The 23,033-nt window shown below is 50.0% G+C and overlaps 2 protein-coding genes across 9 annotated transcripts in view; both read right to left on the minus strand.

Moving 5' to 3' along the window:
* LOC118991645 (phospholipase A and acyltransferase 3) overlaps positions 1 to 12,975 on the minus strand; it is a 28,708-nt gene extending 15,733 nt beyond the window's left edge. The window contains exons 1-3 of one of the 4 annotated variants that reach the window (XM_037052986.1): positions 12,921 to 12,975; positions 12,233 to 12,310; positions 170 to 272 (exon numbers count right to left, since the gene is read on the minus strand). In XM_037052986.1, coding sequence (XP_036908881.1) covers positions 170 to 272; positions 12,233 to 12,247 — 118 coding nt within the window. In that variant the 5' untranslated portion in view covers positions 12,248 to 12,310; positions 12,921 to 12,975. The other 3 variants (XM_037052984.1, XM_037052985.1, XM_037052987.1) reach the window with 3 other exon arrangements.
* Positions 12,976 to 20,294: 7,319 nt separating this feature from the next.
* The window catches only part of ATL3 (atlastin GTPase 3), a 33,746-nt gene continuing 31,007 nt past the window's right edge, over positions 20,295 to 23,033 (minus strand). For all 5 annotated transcript variants that reach the window (XM_037052991.1, XM_037052993.1, XM_037052989.1 and 2 more), the window contains one exon: positions 20,295 to 22,380. In XM_037052991.1, the coding sequence (XP_036908886.1) occupies positions 22,294 to 22,380 (87 nt within the window). In that variant the 3' untranslated portion in view covers positions 20,295 to 22,293. The remainder of the gene's footprint in view (positions 22,381 to 23,033) is intronic.

Consider the following 23,033-nt stretch of genomic DNA (forward strand, 5'->3'; position numbering starts at 1 on the left):
CTAAGGTTCCAAGGAGCACAGTTTGAAAACCATGGACCCACACCAACCCACCTTCTTACAGAACTCGAGGACCGACTGCCAGTGAGGCAGCAAAGAGAGCATCGGGGTCCCCTTTGCCCACAGCGCCCCTCCAGCCCCACCCCGCACAGTGGAGGTCCCGCATCCTTACTCGGAGGGGCCAGGTGCACCACGAACCCGTCGCCGACGTAGATGGCCCAGTGTCTGTAGAGGGGTCGGAAAATCTCAATCAGGTCTCCAGGGTTGGGCTCAGGCTGCAAAACCAGAAACAGGGCTGTCAGAGGCCATGCAAGCAAGCGAGACCTTGGAACCCTGGGCGAAGGCTGGGGCCCTGCCAGAAGCTGTCAAAGCAGAAGCGTGTCCCACTGACACCTCCCAACCTGGCCTGGGGCCTGCCTGCCAGGGAGATGGTGTTGGTGTCGGCAGTAACGTCCTCCTGGCTGCCCGTCCCAACCAAGTGGGTGTGGGGGGGGGCGGGGGGGGCGGTGCAGGAAATCTCCTCCTCCTCCCTACTGTACCCACACCAACACACCAACACAGGTGGGCTTTCCACACCGAGCAATTCAGTCTTCGGTGAACACGAACCACCCAGAGTTAACGCAGACCCCGCAGGTGACAGGCTCAGTCCCATGCGACTGCTGCAGCAATGCAGGTGCGCACCCCAGGTCCACACGGCCACCTGTGCTTCTGACCAACCAGCTGTGAGTTGGAAGCTCCTGCAGCCCCTCCTCGGGGTCAGTAACTTCCTAGGGTGGCCCACAGACCTCTTGAAAAGAGTTCGCTCACTAGATCACCAGTTTATAACAAAAGGGGACAACTCGGGAACAGCTGGGCAGAAGGGACCCAGGGGCAAGGCGCGTGGGAAGGGACATGGAGTCCCAGGCCCCTCCCAGCACCTCTATGCGTTTGCCGGTGCCTTAGATCACAATTTTCACAGAGGCCACAACACGCACACAAACACACGCACACAAACACACGCACACACGGTTGATTAAATCATCGGTGTTAGCAGTTGGCGCAACCTCCAGGCCTCCACACAGGGCTGGCGCCTCTGGCTCCCAGCAAGCCCTGCATGGCCTCATTAGTATCCACTCGGGTGCAGTTGAAAAGGGCTCATTATGGAAAACGAGACAAAACCCTACTCTTGCCCAATCACTTAGGAAATGACAAGGGTTTTAGGAGCTCTGTGCCAGGAACTGGGGACAAAGACCAAATACCTACTTCTGACTGCATCACGATGAAGTGGGTGAGAGCGAGGTCCTGCCTGTGCAGGGGAAGGCGGGGAAGACGAGGAAACCCCACTCGGAGGCCCGCCCTGCAGGGAAGCCTGGGGCAGAGCTGGAGAAGTTCAGAGAGGTTCAAGGTCACTTTCATTCAACATTATTGAGGTGTCACTAGCAGACAGTGTGCTAAGTGCTGGGCATGGGGACACTGCGACCTGGACCAGAATCAGGGGTGAGAACCTCTCTGGTCCAAGCCCCCCTTAAGTCTCCCCCACCAGCAAAGCGACCATCGCTGCAGAACACCTACGGCCCAGGTGTGCTAGAGAACGCCTACAGTGCAGTCCACACGAGCGCAGGGGCTTGTGCACATCCTGCCCATCCTATGTGGGTTAGGAGCAAGAGCTCGCTGACCACAGAGGAGCTTCAGATGCTGGGCTCAGTGGAAACTCGAGAACCAGCGCTGCAATGCAATACGCTCGCATGAATTAAAGATGTCCGCTCACACACGTCCTGGGAGAACCATCCCTGAAAAAATAAATTTAAAAAAGCAACAACAACCAGAAGAGAATCACACAGACCAGAGCTCTGCCCATGAAACACACTCCAGTGCCGGCCATCGGGAAGATGGTGTGAAGGGCGATGATAAATGGGAACCAAAGGGGGAAAAAAACGTAAGATGGGGCGCCTTGCAGTGCGGGAAGGGGCCACGAACGAAGGGCGTACTTCACTCTCTGCCACTAAACCTGACTAGGGGAACAACGACTCAATGAGCTGCACCCACAAGCCACCTCAGCGGAACCAAAACTGAGAATTCAAGCAACCCAGTTGGAGAATTACGAGCACAAGCACCACAAGGCACAGGCCAGTTTGTGCCTCCGCTTAGTTTCGTACGCGAGCCAGGAAGGGTTCTGACACTTCATCAGTGGTTGGAGGAAAAGCCAGAAGAATCGTGTCCAGTGGCACATGAAATCCCAACCTCAGCGTCCATCAGGCGTTACTGGCACACAGCCACACGCAGCCACACGCGGCCACACGCGGCCATACGTGACACCCACATTTCTGTCTGTGGCTGCCGTCCGCACGGGCAGAGTTCAGTGGCTGCCATAGAGGCCCTGTGGCCAGCGAGACCGAAAGCCTTCAGCACCTGGCCCTTTGCGAAAAACGCTCCCAACCCCTTGGTGACACCTCCCTCACTCAGCTTGCCCCAGTCCCCAGGAATCGGGACTTGGGACTTCCCCCGGTGGCTCTTGCCCCAGGAACCGTGGGGACCAGCAGGCCTCCCCAGGGGTCCCCCAGCAGCACAGGGACCAGGGCCCTCCTACGGGACACAGGCAGCAACAACAATGGCAAAGCTGAGACTCTGTGCCCGTGGGATTTGGGAACAAAAAGTCTTTCTCCTCCTCACAAAAGCAGAGTCCCACAAAGGGCCGCGTCCCAGCCATTTCCCGTGGTAAGCGAGTTCAGGGACAATTGCTGCCCTGCAAAACTCGTGCCAGGAAAACGGCCGTTAGCGAAAACCAGTTCAATGAGCTGCTCCACAGCCACTAGGGAGAACAGGGTGGGTTTACATGAATAATCAAAACTAGGAAGTTGAAAAACATTATTATCCCCATTTTTGCTTAAAATACATGTTCCCACAGTTATAAGGCAAACTACGCTATACACTCTATGTTTGGGGAAAATACAGTAAACTAATGTGTATCACACGCTGTAGGAGCTCTGGCCTCAGGGACTTGCACACTTCATGTTATACAATTTAATTGGTTTTTACCAATACAAATTATTCCATAAAAAAAAGTTTTTAAGGTTTCTAGATGAGCAAAAATACCTCAAGGTGATGAACCTGGGCCATGTCATTGGACAGGGAGACATTACCTGTCACCTTGAAACCATCTCCCATCTGGAGCCTGTAACTAGGACCATGTGCCTGATGCTTAGAAATAAGAAATACTTAAATGGAACATAAAGTCACAAAGTAACTTTTAAAATAACAAAGATGGATGAACACCAGGTCTTAGAATAAGGCATGACGCTCTAAGGATAAAGGCCAAAGAAAGAGGCATAAAGTAAAAGATTAAAAGGTTTTACCATTTTTAAATGTTAAATTTCTTATTATTAAAAGTTTCTATTGGCCCCGGCTGGCATAGCTCAGTGGATTGAGCGCAGGCTGTGAACCAAAGGGTCGCCGGTTCGATTCCCAGTCAGGGCACATGGTTGAGTTGCAGGCTGGGTCCCTAGTGGGGACCACACGAGAGGCGACCACACACTGATGTTTCTTTCTGGCTCTTTCTTTCTCCCTTCCCCTCTCTAAAAATAAATAAATAAAAATCTTTGAAAAGAAAAATGTTTCTATTATTGCCTATTACCATATTTGCCATGTATAATGTGCATTTTTTGCCCAAATTTCTGAGAGAAGAATAAGGGTGTGCATTATACACATGTCTACATAAATATTTTTAATTCTTGTATTTATGCTTCTGCATTGAAAGCGTAACCCTAGAAAGCAATAATGATATTCGTGTGCAAAATGATACCCTGGGATACGATGGTCAGTTTTGTTTCTAAATGTAAATAAATAAATCATTGAATTTATTTAAAAGAATCTATTTAAAATCATTGAATCTATTTAAAATTTATTTAAATAAATAAATCATTGAATATTTTAAAAGAACACTGAATGACAAGAAATGTCCACAACATAATGGTTAGTAAAAAAAGTTTTTAGCCCTGGCTGGTATAGCTCAGTGGATTGAGCACGGGCCTGTGAACCAAAGGATCGAGGTTCGATTCCCAGTCAGGGCACATGCCTGGGTTGCAGGCCAGTTCCCAGCAGGGGACACATGAGAGGCAACCATATATCGATATTTCTCTCCCTCTCTCCTTCCTTTCCCCTCTAAAGATAAAGAAATAAAATTTAAAAAAAGTTTTTATATATATTTTTTATTTTTGTTTTAAAAAGAGAAACAAATACATAAAACTGTGGACACACACCAAAACATAAAGTGTTTATTACCAGGTGATAGAATTTGGGGTATTTTGCCTTGAATTCTTTTCTAGCTTTCCAAACTGTTTAAATGCACATTTATTTGTTGAAGAATCAGAAAAGAAACTTAAGACTTGACAGACATCAGGACGTTCAATGTTGCAGTGATTCATATAATTACCATTATGTAGCAAAGTAAACACGCAGCAAAAGGACTAGAAAGGTGTGTACCAACTCCTAGCGGAGATTCCATCTGGGTGTGGGGAGCGAAGGTGGTGTTGTGAGTGTTTTGCTTCCTTCTTTTTTCTGTAACACCCAGCTTTTCTGCAATGAGCATTCTTACGTTCATCGCATGTTCCCCAACATTTTATTATGAAAAGTTTTTAAGCAGTTTGATTTTTCAAACATTCAAAGTTGAAAGCACTTTTTAGTGAACACCTGAATACCCACCCCTGAATAGATGCCACTATTACGTTAATGTATTTGCTTTCTCACAAACAGGTCCACCTGTTCGCTCCTCCTGACTGTTCGTCACTGGAAACTCTTCTTTTAAACTCTGGGTGCTCTGAGAGGCGGAGGGAAAGCTCGGAGGGAGCCCAGGACACTGACCACGGCAGTAAAAGCAACAGAGCAAGCGCGGCAGGTAGAGCGGCATCTCTACGCTCACGCCGAACGCCCGCGTTCCTGCCTCCCAGTCCGCGGCCTGACCCCCAGCCGTGGTTCTCAGACTGGAGCCTGCATGCAAAATACCGGACAGGGGGTTGCTGGCGTGCACGCAGAACCGCAGACACACTCCACCTACCTGCGGGAAATGGTGTGAGTGGCCAGCGACACCCCTTGAGAGCCCCTTCTCCCGGGGAGCCCCCCCTCATTTGCTCATTCACTCAACAGACACCCACAGAGCTGGGCCAGTGGCCAGCACCAACCTGGGCACCTGGGCTGTGCCTAAGAACAACGCAAAAACTCCTACCCACGGGGGGCCTTTGTTCACTCTCCGGGAGAGAGACACAAAAAAAGTCCTTAAATACCTTAGTAAAAAGCCAATCATCTGGAATTTCAGAAGAGTTACCAAATAAAAATAGGAAGGAAGGAAGGAAAGAAGGAAGGAAGGAAGGAAGGGAGGGCGGGCCCTGTCACGGGCACTAGAGGGTGGTGGGATGGAGGCAGGGGCTGCAATATTAAAAGGGGGGTCAGGGAAGACAGAGAGTGGGGCCTGAGATGTCTAGACCATTTGGCTCAGGGAACAGCCTAAGCAAAGACCCCGGGGTAGGGATGTGTTTGAGGAGCAGCCCAGAGGCCAGGGCGGCGGAAGCGGAGAGGGCAAGGTGGGAAAGTGGGAGTAGGGAAGAGGGGAGGGTCTGTAAGGGGTTCCAGATTTCTCTGAAGGTAGAAACAGCTGACAGACGAGGGGCAGCAGGAAGGAAAGAAAAGTCAACAATGACCCCAGGGTCTCTGCCCAGAGCGACAGAAGGCTGAAAGGGCAGGCTGGCCTGAAATGCCCACCAGGTAGCCAGATGGAGAGGCGTGGGGAGCAGCGGAACACATGAGTCTGAGCCGACAGGGGTCTGGGATGAGAGTCCCTGGCGACCTTCCGGAGAACAGCTCCGATGGGGAACAGAAGCCTGGCTGAGCGGGTTTAAGAGAGAACGGAGAGGAGAGGAACTGGAGGTAATGCTGGAAAAGGCAGCACCTGAGATTCTGGCCAAGATGAGTGGGGATGGGTGTGTGGCAGAGGCAGAATCAAACCCAGATCCTACACTCTCCCGCCATGAGACGGGCTGTGCAGAGGAAGTGGCCTCGAAGGGGACAGAGGGAGACAGGTAAACACGGTGGGGACAGAGGGCTCTAAGGAGCAAAAGCACAGCACTCAGGGTGCTCTGGGGTTTGGCCAGGAGCAGAATCCCTGAGGTGGAGCTGGAGGCTGACATTTTTTTAAAGCTTCTAGGTGATTCTACCGTGCAGCCAGAAGTGAGAACCACAAGAGAGGGTGTCTGAAGGGGAGAGGGGGAAGACCGGAAGGTCAATCGGAGGTGGGCAGTCATACCTCATTTTGCAAGAGGGAAACTGAGTCGAGGGAGATGAGGTCACCTACCCACGGTCAGCCAGGAAGTGGCAAAACAGCAGCTTGCCACACTGCCCCTCCCCCACCACGAGGGAAAGTAAACAGCCTTCCAGCAGGTTCCACCGCCTCCAGTCCTGGTCCCTGCCTGGTAATCTGCATCCGCCCTGCAACTCTGACTCAGGGAGAGCCCTCAGCCCGCCGTGGACACTGCACAGGGGACACTGCACAGGACCGGAGAGGAAAGTGAGGGCCCTTTTAGAAGATTTTTCAACCGAAGGGTTGAAACACAACAAAAAGAATGTTTTTAATTTGAGGCCTCGGAAGGAAGTATTCCAATCCACCCACACTCAGCTCCATTTAGCCCAATCATCAGGCATCTGCTATTTTGTTAAATGAAATACCGCGGGTGTATCAAAAATGCAGAAAGCAAGCCAATGAGCGCGGCTGCTGCGTGTTGAAGCCAGGACGGATTTAGTGTTCAGAAACAGCACACTGACTACAGGCTTGGGGCTCCAGAGTCGGGCAGCCTGGGTTCCAGTCCCAGCCCTGCTGCTCACCAACTGGGGCGCCTGGGCAGGTTCCCCAACTTCTCCCAGACTAAGTGCCCCCAGCTGTAAAACCGGGATGAGCTCAGCGCCTGGCTGGTGGGCACGCCCTGAGGACCAGCTGTTCGCACCCAGGGACCGCTCAGCAAAGCCGCCTGACACATGGGACGCGTTCCATAAATGGCGGTTTTGGTGGCCACTGTTTGTTTTTTTTTTTAATTGAGTTCATTGGGGTAATACTGGCTAATAAAATGATATAGGTTTCAGGGGTACAGTTCTATAATACATCCTCTGTACACTGTATTGTGTATTCACCACCCGAGTCTCCGCCACTTACCCCCCTTTATCTCCTCCCTCCCTGCCTTTTCCCTCTGGAATGTGACAGTTTGTTGGTTTGGGCTTTTATTTCTTTGCTTAATCCCTTCACTTCTCTCACCCAGCCCCGGGCCACTCCCCTCTGACAGCTGTCAGTCTCTTCTCTGTGTCTGTGAGACTGTTTTTCTGTTGCTGTTGGTTTATTTTGTTCACCAGACTCCACATGGTACTTGTCTTCCTCTGGCTGGTTTATTCCACTTGGCATAATGTTCTCTACATCCACCCGTGCTGTCGCCATGGGAAAATTTCCTCCTTTTTTAAGAAGGCATGGCACACGACCGCTGACACACCCAGGCAGGCCCAGCAGGAAGGGAAAATCCCCAGGTGGAAAACCGCACCGTGGGAAGCTGTAGCCCGGACACTGCCTGCCTGCCGATCCCGCCCAGGCCAAACAGATGCCCGGCCATGACTGGGTCTGGGTCGGCTGATCTGGCATCACAGGATGCAGCTTCAACTTGAACCTGACAAAATGTATCAAGAACAGTGGTCAGCAGAAACGGCACCCAGCAGCCGGCTCTAGCCAGTCAGACTCTGCCACCCCAACCAGTTACCTTTTTGTGCTTAAAATCCCTGCCCTAAGAGCAGCCGAGGGAGTCCCACCCTCCCTGGGTTGGCTCCACTTCCCCTCTTATTCCTGCTAGTAAACCCTGGTCCTTGGCTTGCTGCGTCCGTCTGGTTTCTCAAGCGACTCCGACCTAACAACCTCTTCCCTTTCCGGCCGCTGGTGAAGGGCCAGTGTCCGTGCCAACAGGCACCAGGCCCGGCCCTGCCATGGCGCAGTGGGCATGTGCGCCTCCGCATTTCCATCCACCCGTCCACTGACGGGCACTCGGGCTGCTTCCAGATCTTGGCTGTTGTCAGTAACGCTGCCTTGAACACAGGGGTGAACATACATTCTTCTGAGTTTCTTCGAACAGATTCCCAGAAGTGGAATGACTGGGTCACAAGCGATTTTAAATTTTTGGAGGTAAGTCCAGAATGGGCGGCTGCACCAGTCTGGCTGGATTCCCACCAACACCACTGTGCTGTTTCCGGTTGGGGAAGGCCCCGCAGCCAGCTCTGGGACTAGCTGGAGGCTGTGAAACCCCACCTGGGAGCAGCCTCCTCCCCTGGCTCTGGTGAGTGTAGAAATCCCTGCTTCATCCCCTTCATTTCTGGACACTCTGGGGGGAAATGTCTGGAAACTTGTGATTTCAAAAAATAAGACTGACGTCCCGAGCGGATGCAGAGAAGGGACTTGCCTAAGGGAAACGGGAGTGTCCGAGCTGCAGGAAGAGAAGGGCCCGTAGGGAGCTGGGTGGCTACCCGGTCTGTATGAGGCCGCCTTCAGTCCACCCGAGGCTTAGCCCTCTCTGCAATATTGCTGTGTGGCCTTTAGGAATTGCTTAACCTCTCTGAGCTTCTCTGGTAAAACGGGGCTCTTAAGGCCCAACAGGCAGGGTCTGTGTGAGAAGTAAGATAACAGGGGGAAGCTGTAAAACCAGTCAGGCTTAGGGGAGAGCTGAGACTGTGCTCCAGGCTGGGCAGTGCAAGGAGGAGGCCTGACTGCCCACCCCCCCACTCACCAGCCTCAGGCCCAGAGAGCAGATGGAGGAGGTTTGACACATGACCTCCTCCCCAGCCAGCTGCGGGGGAGGGGACTGTGCTCATGCCAGCAGGCCCCAGGCCCCGGGGCCCAGCAGCCCAGAGGTCATGGGTGTCCAGGAAAAAGGAATCAAAACTCCTCTGCAGTCCCAGGTTCTGGCCCGCCAGGCTCCAGGCCCGTTCTATGTGTCCAACCCCACACCACGTGTCTCAGGGCTCCCCCTCCTCCAGAAACCCCCGCCACCCCCTGCCAGGCCCCACTGGGGTTTTTCACACATCTCTGGGGCCCTTACAGCAGCCACACTTTACAGACCAAGAAACAGCTCAGAAATGGGAAGAAACCTGCCAGGATGCAGTGCCAGGATCCCACTGTGCATCTGCCTGAGTCCAAGGCCAAGTTCTTTTCTATAGCACCAAGTGACTCACACAAAGGCTCCGACCTCTGATGACACCCCCATGGCACGATCTGCCTCTATGTCACTGCGTGCGCCCTAGGCCTGAAATGCTCCTGGCTGTTCACTGGCAAACTTCTACTCATCCCTCAAGACAGGTCCAACGTCTCCACCTGCTCACTGACTCCCCGACACCCAGCACAGTGCGGCTGCTGCCCTGTTGTCCAGGTCCAGTGACCGTAAGTGCCGCGCCGAGCCCGGGGAAGGAGCAGTCAGTTTCCATGCCCGCCCAGCCCGTGGACAGACCGAGCAGCCAGCCTGGCACATACAAAGTTCTCAGCAGAGGCCTGCGGCCCTCCCAGCCTGTGGCGCCTCCGGAGTAAGGGGGAAGCCCCGCAGGACCCCTTGCTCTTTGAGGAGGCTCCCCTGCACCCTGTTCTGTTGGAACATCGGGCGAACAGAGGCTCAGGGAGAAGCCCAGAAAGGCATCTAGAAAGTCAGAGATCAGAGCACGCCCACCAGTTTCCTCGGGTCTCCATTTCACTGGGAGACACTGGTCTCCACTTCTACATTGGACACGCAGAACGGGCCCTCACTTGGCCAGCAGCAGCTGCTCCACAAGACACAGCACAGCATTCAGGATGGGCAGGCGGAGGAGGGAAGGCAGAGGCCCTGGCACACTGGCTCGAAGCCCATTTGGGACACGGACAGGAGAGAAACGTGGACACAGCTGCGCTGGCACTGACCGGGAGGCGTCACAGGCTCGTTAAAGGGCTCAGAGAAACGCGGGCCCTGTGGTAGACACGCAGCCCCTCCGTCCCAGGGAGTTAGGGAGCTGCCGTGAAAACAATCATTCGTCCGGCCCTGGGATGAGCAGGCAGTGGGACACCCAGAGGGGGCGGTGGAGGCCATGTTCCCTGGGTGCAAACAGCAGTGATTGTCCAGAGAACCTTAAAACAATAACACACATCAAAACTCAAGTCTCCTGTTTTTATCTCCACGTGCCGACCCTTCTAAAGAACATCAGTGATAAAATACTACTCTCCCCGAAGTTGTTTTATTCTGTCCTCAGTTCTATTCCTGCAGGTTTAAGCTCTATTTCTGAGAATTAAGCATATATCTGTGAACCTCCGATTAGCCCGTTTTTATTTCTTATACTTTAAAAAGCTTTGTCTTCTACGTGGAAGTGCAATCAGAGAGCACCCAGTTGGCTAGCCGGCCTCTGACACGCAGCTACGTGTGCCTGTTCGCCTATTCCAACGGCAGTTTCCCATTGCTCAGCATGGGTCAAGGTCACACTTGGCAGGATCTGTGTCCCCAACACCTGTGGCCCTATCTACGCATTCCTGCGTTGAAAGAGCAGATAAAAGAGTCTGCTCTCCCGGTGCCAGAAGGAACCCAAACAGAAGTGGCTGAAAGCTGGGCCGTTTTCACCAAACGCTAGACTCGGGCTCAGCAGCCACGGCCACGCCCAAGCGTCAGCTTCGGCTGCATGTCCTCTGCGCTGCGCAGAGGAGCAAACACATGGGAGACTTGTGCCAAATAAGTTAAAAAACTTATGACGAATTTTCTGGTGAAGGTGTTTTAGGGAAAGTGTTTGAAATGGGAAGATATTTAAAAGCTACCAGAATTGAATTTTTAAAAAAATAAGACTATAGGCAGTATTGCAATCTCTGGGATGTATTATGATCTGAGGGTTTTTTTTACGAACCTGACAAACTTATCCTAATGTTTAAGGCTCTTCCTAATTGTATACCTGTTGTTTCATATGAGAGAAGCTCTTGAAATTGAAATTAATAAAGCGTTCTTCAATCAGCTGTGAGCACAGAGGACTGACGAACCTCGCTCTCCCGAATTGTGAGCATGAATATGCAGAGGACAACTTTGACAGAGTCATGGATGACTTTTCAGAAGTTAAAGTTCCAAAGCAGAAACTGTAATGTTAATTTATTCCTGTGACCAACCTATACGTAAGAATAAGTTTCTTTCAAAAATACATAAAAGCCATTAAAAACGATCAATCCATTACTTTTTTCTATTTTTCTCTATGACATTTACTTTATTTTTCGTTTTTTTATTTTTTCACTGGCATGAGTTCCTAGACAAAGCTTAATAAAATGTGCATTGTTTCCTTTGCTGGACATTATTATTATTCATTTCATTATTATTACTGAAAACTAGGCTGTCAGAGGGGGGACAGGGATATTTAAAAGTGACCACTCTGAGCGTCAGATATACAGGTAACATACATCCTCATGCTAGGCACCTGTGAAGCCATTTACATGGATTAAAATAGTAATAGTAGTAATAATAGTAATAGCAATAGTGAATCATGATTGAGCACTTCATATGTGTGCAAAGCACTGTTCTGAACACTCGTAAGTATTAAGTCATAAAACCCTCACTCAGGGAAACAGAATGGACTAGAGACTTGATGGAAGTCCTACAGCTAGGTGCTGGGGGTGGGGGGACAGACCACAGGTGCCCCGCCCTGCAATAGCCGGCCCTCTGAACCCCCCTGCACCCAGAAGTGCAAAACTGAAAGGAAGCACTTGCTGGGCCCCTTTATGGTTTCTGGACCACATCACAGGTTAGAAAAATGGAAAGCGAAAGCTGGGGAATTGCTGACAGGGTGGGTCAAGAGATGCATCAACTGAGACCAGAAAAAGCCACTGTGATCAGACCCCAGGGGGAGCCGGGGGCAGCAGGCCAGCCCCTGGCGCTTAACCCCAGGAGCCAGTCCAGGGTTGTGGTCCGACTCGGGAGAGCAGCCCGGGACCTCCGCAGAGCAAGGCGTACCTCGCTGCCCCCTTCTGTCTGCGAGGGTGAGAGTTGTTTTTAAACCTGCCCAGGGAAGTTCAAGTGCTGAGACCACTCCAGCAGGTGCCCCCTGGCCCACGTCTGCCACGTGACCCCCAGGGCGGATAGAGGGGCGGATAGAGGGGTGGCCCCGCATCCTCAAGGAGCCCCCTCTGCACTGAGAACTCTGGCTCCAGGATGAGCCACCACTAAATCGGCCCGGCCCCAGTCCACGCCCGCCCCACACTTACAATAGGCGCCCGCATCTTCTTTCCTGCTGTGGACCCTCAGTTTCAGGCTGGAGCTCGCTTTATCAGCTGCGTAAATGCCTGAGGCAGGGGGAGCAGGGGTTCATGAAGTCATTAACAGGTCGTAGTGTCCCCAAGACCCCAGCTTCTGGCAGGGAGACCGTGAGGTTGGTCTCCGATCCCTCCCTTGGAGTCCCTCGCCTGCCCCCTCCGTGTCCTGCCGGGGGCTGTGACGGACGGAATGAACCCCTCCATGGGGGCAGGGGAGGCTCCCCAGATACCCAAGAGGTGGGGGCCGGGGAGGGGGGGCGAGGCTGCAGGGAGCGCTGCGAGCGTCGCCAGCCAGTCGGTGGCGCCACCCCGCCCGCGGTGCTAGGAGGCGACAGGGGCTCGCCAACTTGTTGGCTCCGGCCTCCCCCCCAACTTCTCCGTCTCCCACAGCTCCCTCGGGGACGGGAGGACCACCCCGTCATCTCGCCCTTCCTCGGGTCCTGGGAAGAACCACTCCACCCACCTCGCGATTTGGGAGGCAGCACGGCCGCGGCGGCAAAGGGACGGGATTTTAAGGACGCGGAGTCCTGACCCGCGTGAGGTCACCCGGCCCCTCCCCGACTTTCTGGCTAATGAGAGCTTCGCAGAGCTTCCGGCCCTGGCCACCGGCCGCCTGCTCCAGCGGAGGCCTCCCACTCACCCTGGGCCTCTCCTGCGCCGGCCCCTGCGCAGAAGGCTCCCAGGCCACCGCCTCTGCGCCTCACCTACAGGCGATCTGCGGGCCGCCCCACCCACGTTCAAGAACGGTGTTTTTTGCAGGGTCCCTGTATACACATCACACTGAAGTGTTAGCGATTTATCTTCTCCACTAGGGGGGGCTTATAGTTTAAGACTATATTACATTTTAAAGGCCTCAGAAGACAAAGGGTCTGCAGAGTGAAAGTACTTCGAACTATTGGGTCTTGTTTGTTTGTTTGTTTTAGAGACAGAAATGCCAATTTGTTATTCTACTTATTTATGCTACTTATTGGTTCTTTCTTGTATGTGCCCTGATGGGGATATAACCAAAACCTTAGACATATCTGGATGATGCTCTAACCAACTGAGCTACCAGGCCACAGCCTTAACTATGGGGTCTTAAGCTGTTAGATAGCCCCCCAAAGCTGGCACACGATAGCCATCTCATGAATGAATGAGTGAATGAATGAAATGACCAAACACAGGCCCTCCCTCTGCACCCTGCTGTGACTCCACCAGGGGAGAACCAGCTCCTGTCCATCTCCCTGTTCCCCCCACTCCCAGCCAGCAACAAGCCTTAGAATCAGGATCTCCTGTCCATCTCCCTGTTCCCCCCACTCCCAGCCAGCAACAAGCCTTAGAATCAGGATGCTTGGGCCAAACGCTGGCCCTGCCACTTGCTAGCTACAGGATCCAGGCCCCCTTCCCTCTCTGAGCCTCAGTTTGTTCATCTGCAAATGGAGTGATGATGATACCCTACAATGTGTAAGATGATGTGTAAAACTAAATTCCCCAGAGGGAGCCCTGGCTGGTGTGGCTCAGTGGGCTGAGCACTGGCCTGAGAACTGAAAGGTCACCGGTTCAGTTCCCTGTCAGGGCACATGCCTGGGATGCGGGCCAGGTCCCCAGGTAGGGACAGGCAAGAGACAACTGACGAATGTTTCTCTCTCCCATCGATCGATGTTTCTCTCCCTCTCTTTCTCCCTCCCTTTTCCTCTCTGTGAAAATAAATAAGTAAAATCTTTTAAAAATAATAAAAAATAAAAACTCCCATAAGGAGAGGAAAAATGGAACGATCTTATAAAGTGCGGAGCCCTGTGTCAGGCATGTGGTAACTGTGTTATTAGCATGAGGGAAGGCATATGCTCATGCACACCACACGCTATTCATCAGCTTCCCAACAAGGACAGTCAGAGGCAATATAAGCAAGTGCCACGAGCGTGACTACAAGCAAGTTCTGTGCGTGACTACACACCCAGCAGAGTGCCATGCGCGTGGAGCAAGAGACAAGCTGCCGGGCCATCCAAACCCAGGATGGGGCGCTTCGGTTTTGCTCAAATGGCACATTCCCTCCTTTTCCCTTTTTTTTCATGTCCTGTTTCTGTGCTAAGAAAAACCAAACAAAAGCGTCAAGAGGGGCAGGGTTGGCCAAGCAGTCCATTTAGGTTTTTTCCATAAAATAAAAGACACGTTTTTCAGTTTCACCAACAACTTTATTGATTTGGATATTTTGAAGATGTCAGCTGTCTCCTGCTATTGGCTTCTGGTGGGTCGAGGCCAGAGCTGCTGCTAAACATCTTCCCGTGCATAAGGCAGCCCCACGGCAAAAAGTTTTTTGGCCACAATGTCAATAGCACCAGGAAACTTTGCAAACCACTTTTGATACGTTCGATCAGTCATAGCTTCTCCATACACTGTACAAATCTTTCTTTTTGCATTCCAATGGCATTTTATCTTTCTTGAACTAATAAAGCATAATATGTCAAAACCGTTGCATATTTTCTTCCACTTTCAATATTCAAATGGCTGCACAAAAATTTAGCAATTTTGTTTGTTTAAATGCACGCTGATGTGACAGCTGTTACCATACAATCTAACAAAATAGTTGCAAATGAAGTTAAAGACAACCAAGTGCTACTGGAGCTGTGTCCTACGAAAAGAACTGATGAACTTCTTGGCCAACCCAATACATTGTCACCTGCCAAGCAGCTCTCAGAAGGGGAGCCCTGTTAAGGAAGGCACCAGGCCCAGGAAGCTACCACAGGACACCAGCACTGCCAGCAGGATCGTCCTCAACCCCATCTCATATTGTCACCGCTGTGCAGGTGGACTACCAGGCCAGGGTGCAACTGTCGCCCACCTCTGAAGCCTCCAGTCTTTTCTGCAGCCATGGCCATGGCCATGGAACCCTGTGAGAGGGAGGTATGAATGTTTGATGACTTGCAATCTCTCCGTTCTCTGTCTTCAGAGGGAGGATGGTTCCTCCCGGAGAAACCACGGTTTTGCCAAGTCTCCAAGGAAGGAGTAACTGAGAAAGTGGGAGAAAATGGCACAAAGCTAAATGCCCTGCGGGGATTCTGAGCAGGAAGCTGGGAGTGGAGGGAGCAAGGCCAGGGCAGAAGAGAGGGGGTTTGGGGAGAGTGGGCAGGCAGCTATGGTGTTGAAGGGAGGCTGTACAGCCTTGGCCAGCATGGCTCAGTGGGTGAGCGTCGCCCCAATTCCTGGACAGGGCTCGTGCCTGGGTTGAGGCCTCAGCCAACCCCCGCCCCCGGGTTGGGGTGCAGGTGAGAGGTAACCAATCACTTCACATCAATCTTTCTCTCCCTTTTTCTCTCCCTTCCCCTCTCTCTAAAATAAATAAGTAAAATCTTTTTTTTTTAAGGGGGAGGCTGTTTGCACTGCTGCTTTACACACAAGGAGCAGGACCATGGGAGTATTTGGCAATAACACGCAGGTTTCTGTTGCTTATCAGCATCTGTCGGAAAGGGAGCTGCTCCCGGAAACATGCTCCATCAGCCACCGGCTTTGTCCAAACGCCCAGGCCGCACTGGTGAGGCTTTGGGACGCATCGACTTCAACAGTTCTCTCTGAATGAACAAAATCAAACTTTTCTGAAAGGAAGATGAAATATAACTTCCTCCTGAACCGCCTACCCCCTCTGCAACCCCTCAAGTCCTACTGAGAGGCAAGAACAAATCCTCGTTGAGACCCCGAAGAGCTCATAGTGCACGAAGTGTTCAGCATAAGCACCTCTACTCCCCCTTCAAGGACCGCTCCTGCAGTGTTCCGGGTTCTCTCCTTCTGCCGCGTCAAATGGCCAGGCCGGGCAACGGGCAGCTGTTGTGGACACTGCTTCTCGTCTGTCCAGCAGGCTTTCATTTGGTGACCGTGGGGTTCTGGGGGAGCTGCCAATCACATCACCCTATCACCCTGACTGGCAACACCTGTGCCCAAGCCCCCCGGCTACTGATTGGCCCCGGAAGGAGCATATGCCCCAAGACCAGAGCAGTCTGAAGCGTTCTCAAGGATGAAGCTATGTACACAGACAGGTTTTTAAATAGGCAGTGGGTCAGTTAACAGTGCCTTCCTCTGGGGACACAAAAGTGGGATGATGTAAGCGTGGAACCATCTGTGCCTACCCTGCCCTGCAGCACAAAGGAAATCCTGGCAGAACAGATCATTCCACCACTGCAGACTCTGAGAAAACAGCCTGTTGACATTTGAATCCTTCCCATGTCTTTTGTAGGTTTTACTCCTAGACATCCAGTTACAAGAAACATTTTCCCAGTTACCCTTTCTTCTTTAAAAATTTCAGTTGCCTCTGGCTGGTGTGGCTCAGTGGATCGAGTGCCAGCCTGTGAACCAAAAGGTTGGTGGTTCGATTCCCAGTCATGGCACATGCCTGCATTGTGGGCCAGGTCCGCAGCTGGGAGCGTGTGAGAGGCAACCAATTGCTGTATCTCTTGCACATCAATGTTTCTCTCCCTCCCTTTCTCCTTCCCTTCCCCTCTCCCTAAAAATAAACACAATCTTTTTAAAAAATAAAATTGAGTTGGGATTTCTTTCTGGCAAACTGACATATGGTCATGAAAGGCAAGAATGCCAACAGGGCAAAAACAAGCCAGTTTGCTTGACCCCTCGCCATCCACGCAAGGCCACTTTCCCCATTGGATCTTCCCTTCTCCCGGGCTCATAGGGCTGCATCACCACTCTGCCGGGGGCGCCTAGTTTTCACCACTCTGCAAATCACAGCAGCTTAGAGGTCTGCCCCTTCCCCGCTAAACCACACTCAGTGTAACGCCAGCACGGCGCCTGACCCAGGACTGCCAGGGATGGATGGGTGGATGGACAGCAGCTACTGCCCAGGGTGTTTCAAACTGGGGAGAAGTATCTTTTACTGTAGGGCCCAGTAGGGCCTATCCAGTGATGAGTCAATACATGAGCAGCTCTGTGCAACCTCCTCACGGCCTCCAAGGTGGCCAACGAACGGTCAAGTTTTCAGGGGCGGTACCTCACCCTGCCCCAAAGGGAAACCATTTAACCAGCTGGGTCCAGGTGGGACGACCACAGGGCAGTGTGGCAGATTCAAAGTTCCTCAGAAGTTGCATGTTACCTACTGCACGTACGACTTGCACTTGATTGTAAGAACCACCGGCACCAGCACCGCCTGCCCCAGCCTATGCCAGTGCGTTTGACCAGTTGTCCTCTTCTTGGTATCCTCTTTGCTTTGCCCAGCCCAGACCTGTTCCACGGATCTCCCCATGTTAAAGGAAAAAAATTAAACACACACGGACACGATGCTGTGATCTTTATTCCATTAAATGACCTTATACCTAAGAAACAGAAACATGCTTTTAATATACTAACAGCATAATTGCATCCTATTGCACTTTTTAAAAGTATATCAAATTTTAAAGCCATTTTAAAGGGTATAGGACAAAGTGTTTTTCACAAGTCATTTTTAAAAATTTATTGATTCTAGAGAGAGAGGAAGACAGAGATATCAATTTGTTGTTCCACTTATTTACACAGTCACTGGTTGATTCTTATTTGACCAGGGATCGAACCTGCAACCTTGGCGTATCAGGACAGCGCTCTAACCAACTCAGCCACCTGGCCAGGGCAAGTTAATTTTTTAAAAATCCGAGAAGAAAAAGAGCGTATGTTCAAGATCATCATTAACTCCTTTAGGGCTTTAGTCCCTGACACGTTTATTCATCCACATTGGAAAGCTTTGGGGGTCAAAGTCAACCTCCCCTTGGTCTTAAGAACACTACTTTTAAATTTTACTTCTGGAACATAAAAATTTTTTCAAATGTTTCTGCCCCTAGATGCGTTTTGGAAGTTCCTACTGTGGGTTACCTTTGTCGCTAACTTTCCAAGTTATGATCCTCTCCTTCCTTCCTGTTCATTATTCTTATTTATGGCTTAAGGTTTTCTGTGCGTGACTCGGTGATTCAAGTCACAGTGCTGAATTTCGTCTTTTAAAACAGAAACATGACTTTCAAAATAGTTTTGTTTAATCCTAATTTTACCTGCTAGTAAACAGAATACTTGTACATTCATTTTTTCAGAGAAGGCACTATGACATCCCAACTTTGAAAAACAGCTTTAAGGAGCTCGGCAAATGCTCTCGACTGCAGGCACCCTTACCGGCCATCCCACACGGTGCAAACCCTCAGAGGCGGCACCTGGCAGACACCTCACCTGAACCGCATGCAAAAGCCTCCACTGGCCTGCGGACCGCACTGAATTGCACTTTCCCACCACACGGTGGCGTCTCTGCACCACCTGCAATACTGTGTGTGGAAGTCGGGGCTCCCGGACACGGCCCAAACCAACTGGGGCAACCCCTTGCTCAGTATGAAGCTGGGAATTTGAACTGTTTAAAACCAGAATCCCAGGTCAGTCTTACGCACTCCAGGGTACAAAAGGACTCCCCAAAACACAGCTTCGGTGTGATTGAACGTGAGAAAACACTCTCCAATCACAAGTGGTTTTTTTACAGTGGGGTCCTTAACGCCGTTTCAAAAACCACTCACACAGACAGACTGCACTCTTGCAACTGAAGTTCGTCTTCATGACGCCCTTTCCCTTGGCTAAAATCTCGTTGGATCTAAATGTAAGCCGGGCTGATGCAGGCCCATCTGAGTTTCAATAGTTCTATGGGACTAAAGAAAAAGTATCATGAAGACTTCATGTAAATTATATATATATATATATATATTGAAATATTTATTTATTTATTCTTATTTATTTATTTATTTGTAGATAGTGGAAGGAAGGGAGGGAGGGAGGGAGGGAGGAAGAGCGGGAGAGAAACATCAATGTGTGGTTGCCTCTCGTATGCCCCCACTGGGGACCTGGCCTGCAACCCAGGCATGGACCCTGACTGGGAATCGAACTGGCGACCCTTTGGTTCACAGGCCAGCACTCAATCCACTGAGACATACTAGCCAGGGTCCATGTAAGTTATTTACAAACACACACACACACACACACACACACACCCCTCTGGGAAACATATAAAACCTTTTATTGCTTCTGCCTGAACTTAAATCAGTTCACCCAGTATCTCCACACAATTCTCACAAACCCGTGCACACACCCCAGTGCCCCAGCCCAGGGCACCACCGCTGCTGGCCGACTGTCACTGGGCGTGACTGCCTAAGAAACGCACTGCCAACGCCAGGCAGCTTGGCCGTCTGCCCAAAGCACTTTACTTTGCGTAAAAGAAGTGGTAACAGGCAAAGCAAAGCCAACATTCACAGGCAGTGTCAGCAAACGCACAGCACGTGTCAGACACAGACGCGCCCGGGGCCGACGGTGTCTCCGAGGGCTGCGCCTGAGAATGCACCGCCACGCGTGACCACGGGGCCGTCGCCCTCCTTTTGTCCACACGCCCATCTGGAACATGTCTCAGTGAAAGAACCAACATGCTCATCCTATTACTTTTACTCTAAGCTAATTGTAAGTATTTAAAAAAACCATTCAACCTCTCCTGAAAAGGGTTTTATTGGAAAATGTCGGAGCCTCCTCTCACACGCTAACAGGAGCGTGTCCGCACACGGTGGCGAACGCTGTGTGGAGAGGCCCCCGGGAGGGCAGGCAGGGCGACACACTGAGCAAACAGAGTCTGAACCCCAAGTGACGGCTCCGACCCACAGACTCAAGGCTGAGGGAAGGGAAGAGGTAAAGGACATTCTCTTCCACCCGGTTATAAACCTGCCCAGGACTACTTTAGGCCAACAATGATGAGAATGCATCCCACACTAAAAAGACAATATAAAATTATGGGTTCACTGTTAGAAAGAGGCCAAAGAAAACTCAGAAGAATCCTGAGAAAACCTTATAAACACGTTTCAGAGACAGAAGGTTAATAAAGACCAAAAAAATTAAGGCTTCCTGGCGTAATTAAATCAAATTATTCCTTTAAGATCAAAATAGAAATGGTGAATTTAAAGAGCAAATAAATCCTAAGATGCCATTGAATCACACATTATTGTGTTTTTTTACTTTAAAAAAATCTATTATTTTAGTATTAAAATAAGTTTTCGACACATCCTTTTCTCACCATTAAAAGTAGGACCAATCTAGACAATTATTTTGAAATCTATAAATATTTTTATAAAATGCATCCAAAGTATCTCAGCATTTGTAAGGTTTTTTTAAGCAAAAAGTACAGCATGGAAACACAAGTTTATTAAACCCAGTATCTGCACTTCGGTTCTAGCGAAACACCATCCATCACACTGATGTTTTCCATTTGAACTCGAGAGATTTTGCAGGTTTGTTTTTAATTAACACCTGTACAGCTTTTAGCTACTAAGCGTGAACCTTCAGGAATATGAGAGGCCACTTGAAAATCCACTAAATTTTCAAAAGTAAGTTTTCAATTAACAGTCAAAGCTAAGCATCACTGATATGCAGGTAGACAGTTTTTAGAACAAATAGGAATTTTTCAAAAATTTAACAAGTGAATAAAATAGCAAGAACTTCAGGGCAAGACAGCATGCAAATATGAAAAAATATAAAATGCTTGGAATTAATTCAGGACTTATAAAAATACTTGAATGGTAAACTGTTAAAGTGGTCAAAAAATGATTTAATAGATTATACGCTAGAAGAAACTTTCTTTTTCCCACCTTCCATTCATACTTCACATATACAGAATTTACTTGGATTTTGCCTAAGTCTTCCTACCTCCCTCCCTCCCACAAAAATTAAATTATCTTCAGAATTAAGGCTCACACACCTGACTGTTTATATAAATACGTGCAGGCAAATTTTAGAAGTCTTAAAACCCACAATATTTCACCATTATAAATCAAAGGAAGAGGCAACTAACAGATAAATTTTTATCACACAGTCAAGGTTAACAAAAGAATTCTCAGCTACTTCTAGACAGTGTCCTTATTTGGACGGGGCTTTGGTCCTTACTAAGCCAGAGCCATTTTAAAGCTGGCAGACAGGTCAAGTCAAGTTAAATAAAGGAAGACTCACTAAAAACAAAATGGACAGTTTTAGCCCCATTATTAAAAACACCAGTGAACAGGAAAATGCACAGGAACATTTTGGATAAAGACCGACTTACTGCTAAGTCATGGGAAACAGGGCATGATGTTGGGAAATGTCTTTCCTCAAATTCGCAATCAAGTTTTGACCTCACGCCGAGTTCTCAACATCAAAGCCTCCCAATGACAGCTGTGTGGGAATCGCACATAACACATATCGGAATCCAGACCTGGTGAGTCTGGCCAAGGCACAAGTTCAAGTGACTACGAGAGGTCACATGGTTCATTTAAACGCTAGCTTTTTAGAAAATTATCAAGCTCATTCCTTTCATTATGAGCCTCTCTGGCTTTTCAAGGCGTGTTTGCTCTAGAAGCGACAGAAATAAAGGCCAAAAAAAAAAAGATGTTCCAACAAAACTGACAGCCGGTCAGGGAAATGTCAATGAATGGTAGATTTAAACAGGGTATGACTTCCCCACGCCATGAGGCAAACAGGAGTCTGATATGATGAGATTTTAAAGGTGTAATGACATCATTTTCAGTCTTTAGTTCTGAAAGTTTTGCAAGTTCTGTAAACTTTTCAAAAAGGAACCCTTCTCAACAGACCAGGCACGAAAGAACGGACAAGCTTCACCCGCACAGACCGCTCCCGAGGCCGCCCGCCCCTCCCCATCAAGCCGCAGAAGCACGGGTTCCCTTTTCCAAGGCACTAAAGTGGCACAGAAAGGGCTTAAAACTGCATTTCCATTTTCCCTTTAGCTTTTTCCCCATAAAGTGCACAAAGCAGAGAGCAGTAAGAAAGCAGACACAGGCTTGGATCTGTGCCACCAGAAAGGAAAAGAAATGCTTCCATTAGAAATGGAAGTGAGTTCAAGAATCTGAAACCACAGGAGAGGACTATTCATGTATTGGCGTCACGTTCTGGCTCCTCCTGGCTGGTCCCACACCCGCATCCCTCTGGGCCTGCACCCGTGGCTGCAGCCGAAACCCAGAAATCAGCAGGGGCTGGTCAGCTGCGTGTCGAATCCTCTTGCTAAGATGCTACTGAGCCTTTTTATCCATGGGGTGTCTTCCGGCAACCGCATCCCTCACAGCAGCCTGAGTGGAATTACCAATGTGGGAAGTGGCCTGCAAAAGTCCAGGACCCAACATGTAAGTGAGAAAGTATAGCCCAGCATCGAGAGAGCAAGTCCAGATAAACTTGCAAAAATTTCGGTCTGTATCATCATTACGTTATAGAAAATAGGGAAATGAAGATGGGGGGACCCTGTGACAGAAGCTGCCTCCCAAGAGAGTTAGCCGAGCCTCTGCCCTGTTATTGGGGTGCGGCAGGCACCCCTGGGGCTCATTCACCACGAGCTTTTAACTTACCTGTTCACGATACCAAAACAAGAAACTGTCAAGAGTTGCAAGGGTCCACAAACCTAGACATTACGTGAATGTCAAAAGCCACTGGCTTTTTACAAGATTCTGAGTGAAAGAAATGCCATTCGTTACTAGGATTCAAAACAGAAAGTTCAAGTTCCCATTTTTCAAAGCTTCTGGCTTTCAGTAAAACAGATTAATTAGCCCAGGGTGGGAAGAGGAGCCGCGCAGGGGTTGCCTCTGAAGAGCACCCGGTCTGAAGTTTCCGGGAGGAACACAGTGTGTCTGAGCTGGAACACTTTTGCACTGAAAGGTAATCATTAGGCATGAAAGCAAAACATCAAAATTAAATATTATTATCCTAAGAAGGACAACAAAACATGCTTATCAGTCAAAAAAAAAAACAGCCAGGGAGA

Source organism: Sturnira hondurensis, unplaced genomic scaffold, assembly GCF_014824575.4.
Source record: "Sturnira hondurensis isolate 20B ecotype Veracruz unplaced genomic scaffold, ASM1482457v3 Scaffold0007797, whole genome shotgun sequence".
NCBI classification, from domain to species: domain Eukaryota; kingdom Metazoa; phylum Chordata; class Mammalia; order Chiroptera; family Phyllostomidae; genus Sturnira; species Sturnira hondurensis.